This window comes from Pseudonaja textilis, chromosome 3 (assembly GCF_049901715.1).
Source record: "Pseudonaja textilis isolate UNSWEBS1 chromosome 3, rPseTex1.2, whole genome shotgun sequence".
Taxonomy (NCBI): Eukaryota; Metazoa; Chordata; class Lepidosauria; order Squamata; family Elapidae; genus Pseudonaja; species Pseudonaja textilis.
The window spans coordinates 102243519-102249809 of NC_141992.1; the positions used below are offsets into that span (position 1 = coordinate 102243519).

At 34.7% G+C, this 6291-nt stretch overlaps 1 protein-coding gene across 5 annotated transcripts in view; it reads right to left on the reverse strand.

Annotated features, from left to right (window-relative positions):
- Nucleotides 1-6291, reverse strand: part of LOC113438151 (flavin containing dimethylaniline monoxygenase 1) — a 28190-nt gene extending 21899 nt beyond the window's left edge. Inside the window, exons 1-3 of one of the 5 annotated variants that reach the window (XM_026703413.2) lie at nt 6130-6291; nt 5309-5416; nt 4153-4227 (exon numbers count right to left, since the gene is read on the reverse strand). Coding sequence is in view for 1 of the 5 variants with exons in the window: in XM_087930508.1 (XP_087786634.1) it covers nt 4297-4327 (31 nt within the window). In the remaining 4 variants the exon portion in view is untranslated. Of the gene's footprint in view, nt 1-4152; nt 4228-4296; nt 4378-4632; nt 4799-5308; nt 5417-6129 lie in introns of those variants that run through there. The other 4 variants (XM_026703411.2, XM_087930508.1, XM_087930509.1 and 1 more) reach the window with 4 other exon arrangements.

The following is a 6291-nucleotide window of genomic DNA, read 5'->3' on the forward strand; positions in this document are numbered from 1 at the left end:
TAGTGGAAAGACTGCTTCAAGGATTACCTGACGTAATACCTTATTTCGATGACATTTTAATATCTGCCCCTGACAAGTCTCAGTTACTGCAAAGAGTCAAAGGTGTCCTTGATTGTTTCAGAAAGTTTGGTCTCAAATTAAAAAAAGAGAAATGCACTATTGCCACCCCACAGATTGATTTTTTGGGGTACAGAATTGATGCCTCTGGTATTTACCCAATCGAATCCAAAGTAAGGGCTATTCATGAGGCACCCACACCAACTAACAAAACCGAACTCCAGGCTTTTTTAAGGACCCCTTAACTTCCATGCTTCATTTTTGCCATATAAGGCTTCCATTGCAGAACCCATGCATAGACTCCTGGATAAACAATCTTCGTGGCATTGGGGACCTAAGGAAGCCTGTGCTTTTAATGCAGTCAAATCATTGCTTACATCTGATGCTGTTCTAATTCAATTCAACAAAAATTTGCTTTTAGTCTTAGTCATTGGTGGAAACTTTCAAAAAGAAACTGGACAGCCGCCTGTCAGAAATGATATAGGGTCTCTTTGCTTGAGCAGGGGGTTGGACTAGATAACCCAAAAGGTCCCTTCCAACTTCTATTCTAGTCTAATCTAGTCTATCATGACTGTAAATATTCCACCAATGTTCAGTGTTAATAGTTTTCTACCCTTAAAGCACAAGGGCCAAAAATAACAGATTTTATATCCTGCCCCACCCTGAGGAATGTTATGGATAGGACAAAGGGCATAAAGAGTCAGAGGGAAAGATAACTGTGGTCAGTTCCTCTCCTATTAAAAAAATATGTAGCTGGGAATATTCAAGTGCATTCTTTCTGTCTCCCAGATGATAAGTGCGGCCAAAATTCCACAACTTTATGAGGCATAGGAGATTCTTCCCCTTTGGCACCAATTACCATATCACTGATGGCCTGTTATTGGCAACTGATGCACTCCTTCACATGATACGCTAGAATGGCGAAAGAAAGCATTCAGCTTGAAAAGACTGTGGTGGCTGAGTTGACTGGCAGTCCTGTTTGCTTTCTTGCTTCTTTTTGCTGAAACACTTAAATTCTTATCTTGAAAATATTGCATAACTTTTTGAAATTGGATTATTCCCAGCCATTTGAAAATCCCCTCATTACAAAATTAATTGAGTTTCATGATTTGTTAACTTAAACCTGTACATTTAAATATCACTTGGATCAGCTGTAGTCCTCATGAAATGGAAATCGTCTCACTGTTAACTTTGAACTGATCATGATTGACATTTCAACTTTCAGTTGAGTTCAATCAGCTTGTCAATCAGAAATAGTAGCTAGGAAGCTGTGCCAATTGTTAGAAAGATATAGCTGTTTTTCTGTATTGAAATTAAATGGAATTCTGCTAATAACAAAATTACACAGTAAATATATTTATTCTTAACACAGTTTGAGGTCAAATAACATCTCTTTTCCATTCCTTAAATATATTTTGCTTTCTAAATGCCAAGTGTAATACATACAGCCTGGGTTTACAGCAGTAGCAACTTTAATATGTGTGGACCCAGAATTCTAGGAGTTGAAGTCCATACATCTTAAAGCCAAGTTTGAAAAAAATAATTTAGAGAAACAGTTGATAGTACAAATTTTTCTCAATAAGAGGATTGGACAGAGCTGCCATTGTGATGAAACAACATATAGGGAAGGAACATGGTTGATTATAAGCTGCAGGAAAAGAGAGCAAATATTGTAATAATCCTAACATTTTTTTAAAATCAAATTTTATTCAGTTTTTCATGTTAAAAACAAAAATCTCTTTTTAGTGGACAACATATTTCCAGGTCATCACCTTTACATACAAATATGACAGCAATTATACATTCATATCTGCATACTTAATTCTATTATTACCTTTTCCATTCCAAATTTTCAGTAAGGAGAGAAACAAACACATTAATTCTAGCCTCTTTCATTAATCTCAGTTGAAACATCTTTTTGTTTCATTTCAATTATTTCAAATATAATCCTTTAATATTTATTTTAAAAATAAAGATAAATAATATGTGTTTGCCTAATAATAATAATAATAATAATAATAATAATAATAGTAATAATAAAGGTTACCAATGTCTCTCCTTGCTTTTAATAGTCTATATTAACTTATTAATTTAACTGGTTCTTTAGTCTGTCATATTTCCTTTCCATTACACATTCTTTTTATAAATTCTAGATTAATACAAATTTTAACACTAAAGGAAAAAAAAAGGTTTCCCCCCTTTTACTGCTTTGAGTATGACACCTCAGTGATTAAAATATACCTTTATTCCCTCATCTTGATTCCCAATAAACCATTATTTTTAAGAAGTTACAATAATAATCATTATATCTTTTCATTTGGATTCCGCAGCATATTTCCCCCCTTAATTTTTAATAGAAGTTATCAGTATCTATATTACCCTATTTTCTAAATATTTGAATTGCAGAAATATTCTTATTACCCCTTGTCACCCTGCAGAATCCCCTTTTTAATTCATCAACCATTATCTCTGAAAAAACAATTTCTTTTCAATGTTTTACTATTTCCGTATTTCTTTATTTCATGCACCTGTTTCTTACTGCTTCTCCTCCCCCTCTTTTCCCCATATCTTTTCTCATTCCAGTTTATATCCCTCTCTTAATATCTTCCGTTCCCCTTTTTGCTGGGTCTTTCTGCTTTTCCCGACTTCACAGTTATTCCCCCTTTTCATTGCCTTCTTAAATCTCAACTTTTAAACCTTCCTTCTTTCCCCACTTCTTTGTAGTGTTCTTTGTGTTAATTGTCTATTTAAAATGTCTTCTCCTTGAGTCGACTCCTCCTCCTCTGAAGCTCTTTCTTCTTGTTCTTCAGTTGCCATTTCCATTTTTTCTAACACAGAGCAAAGTGATTTGCCTCTTTCCTGTTGTAATTCTCTCATATTTTTAAGTTCCATTTTTAATTCCCGAAGATATATTATCATTACACACTCTTGTATTTTATGATCGTTAAAGTCCACAAAAAATCCACCACTTTTACTTTCCTTCTTTCTTCTTTCAATTTTCTAAAGTTCTTAATTATTCCAGTCCAGGGTCTATACCAAAAACTTCAATCAATCTCACAGTCAGTCTTTCCTTTCTTTTTTCTTTATTCTGGTTCTGCTTTCACTTTCTAAGATTCTTACTTTGTTTCAATATTTCTTTAGTGCTATATCCACACAAGTTCATTCAGAAACAGGATCCTTTCCCTTTTGTTTGAGCTCAAGTTTTTATCAAAAGGTGGCACTCTCCATTATACAAAGTCTTCACCTTTTTCCCCTATTTTTTTGTTTAGGGTTTTTCGAACCTCAATATTCCAGCACAGTCCAGTCTCCAATTTGTAAACTTTATTATTATTATTTTTTGACAATCTTAAGTCCAGCCTGTTTTATGCCAAAATATTTTAGTCCAATTTAGTTAAATCTTTAGTTCCAGCTTCTTCCTTTCCCGGTTCGAAGCCCCACTTAGCTCTCAAAAATATTTTCTTATTTTTTTTCCTGTCCCTTTGTAATTTCGCCGCTCACTTTTCTTTTTGTAAAAATTCCATGTTACCTTAATCCCAGGGTACTTTTGTTTAGTTGTATTGCCCAGTTGTCCCAGTTCAGATGTTATCCACCTCTTTCTTCCCTTCTGCACAAAGCTTAGTCCAGCTGAGTCCTCCTCTTCGGGGTGGCCATTTTAAACCACCGCTGCAGTCGTCTTCGGGGGGGAAAAGACCAAGCCCAGGAGGGGAGATACGGCTCCCCTCAACCTGGCTTGTGGCTTCCCCTTACTCCGCCACCCCTCCAAGGCAGCTTCAGCCCCTAATCATAATGATTGGGGCTCTCCAATGAAAGAGCATGGACCATAGCTGCAGAGAGTCACGATCTATGGTCCGTCAGCGAGGAGGCTCTGCCTTCTTCCTCCAATAATCCTAACATTTTGATGTAATATATAAGCATTTTTTTATACATGGGAAAAGAAGCAGCAGAATATTTGTCGTAAATATATTGACATATAAGAGAAAGTAATTATACAAAATATTAGCAGAACCCAAAGACTGAGATGGCAAATATAATTAAATCAAAGATGAAAACTAAGCATGAACAGATGAATTAATACATTTAAAAATAAAACAATACCTTTATTATGACAATTTCAGATGTCTAAAAAGTATGCAAGCTTTCAAGTTCTCCAGTACTTTTCTTCATGCAAGACTGTAAACACAGCAATCAGTTAGTAGATAAAGTGGAAAAAAATGATGATAAACATAAATCTACACTTACATTTTTGTATGGTATGATGGTACATTTTCATGGCATTTTGGTTAAAATTTTAAGGATTGGCTTATCCACAGATGGGCTCATCTACAAATATATGAAATAGCTTAAAATAAACAATTTTTAGCAGAAGTAACAACATAGGTATGAAGTGAAATTTCTATTTCTTAGCGAAGTCAGCATTTTTTTTTGTGCTGGACATCCATTTGAAAATTTGAAAATATGAGGTGAATGAGTGGGATAGCTAGTCATAAAATGGCTGGCACATGTGGCTGGCACAATACACAAAGGAGGTTCTACTTTTTCTCGTTCCCTGTAATACTTCCAATATGATCATCTTGCCTTTGTTTGTTTTCTGAGCAGTGGGTGCTTCCAAGCAAGGCACGTATTCGAATACCCTTCCCTCTATTTTTATTATGTCCATGCAAGGTACAGAAATAAGGATGCTGTCAGAGATTTTGTTGTAAGTTAGTGTCAAATTATTTTCTTAATTAGAATATTTGTTAAGCTAGAAAAGAAATATGAGAAAGCAGTACTGTAGCAACTGTGGCAAAATTATTGTACACACAAAGTTGGGAAAATAATAAATTGCCCAGACTAGAAGATTGGATTATAAAATGAATGGAGCTTGCAGAAAGGCAAAGCTGACCAATTTGATCAGGGAAAATGCAATAGAGACTTTTAAAGGATTGGAAACTTTATATAGAAGTTTTGCTGAAAGAAGAAAAGTCTGATCTGGTGATTTATGGATTTGGGGATTAAAAAGGGTTTAAGAGGAAGGGGCAAGAGTAAGAGTCAATTACTTAATAGAAAGGTGGAAGTCATAATTCTATGCTTTCTTTTTTCTTTTCTTTTTTCCATTTTTTCTTTAATTTTTATACTTTTATTGTATTGAAAAATTGTCATAAAATATTATAAACCAATTTAAAATATCAATTATTTATCCACCCATTAAAAAGTGTAATAGAGAGTATAAGACCTTCAAGGGGAAGAGTCATGATCATAATTGGTTGCTTACCTTTGTCTTAGCTTGTATCTCCGACTATGAGCAAGCACTCCTAAGAATTAAGTCTGGATTCAAAACTTATCCCTAAAAGAATACGTAGCTTAAAGTACCAGACTTCTCCTAGGATATGAAAAGTGAATGATTTGCAAAGAAGTAGAGAACCAGTTCACATACAGACATCTAGAGTTTCCACAGAATTTCTTTTGGCGACCTTATTGGTGACCTCCTCTGGATACAAATTTAAGCTACTATGCCTATTGCAGCTTAATATGATTCGGTCAAAGCCTTTAGTACCTGAAGTAGTTTAATGAGCTGTAAAATGAGTGGGAAACCCTGGTTTTAGTCCCCCCCTTTAGGCATGAAAATTAGCTAGGTTTCTTTGGTCATGCTCTGCCCTCTTAGTCTTAGCCCTAATGAGTTTCAGGCTCTGTGACCTCCTGGCTGGAAAATCATCATAAGCTTCATTGTAAGAACTAGGTGAATACAGTGTGAAAACAAGTAACTAAGCAGAACAAATGCTATGAACAAATGCTATGTGCTGAAATTAATGATCAACGATATATATAGTATCACCGCAAAGTATACAGTATAAACACATACAAGATTACTTTCCGTATTCAAAACTGCTACAAAGACAAATTATAGTTATTCTGGTCAATTGGCAAAATTAATCCTCCCTGTATTATATAATTTTACAAAGCAATAGAAAGGGTTTTAGTGACAAATCAATCCCTAGCTATATTCAGCAGCAAAATTTTATTTATTCTCATAATGCATATTTTTCTTCTTTGGACTGTCTCTTGCAGAAGACTGACAGATTGTCACAATCTTACCTCATTTCAGAAGTCCCCATTCAAATTGTTTTCAATTTCACAGGCTTACATAAGTTGCTTTGAAGGAATTGCTCTGAAATGCAGACGGCACAGTACTGCAATGGATACGGGTAAAGTATGTTGCAAGACTGTGGAAGGGTAGAACTGCTTTTTTTCTGAGAG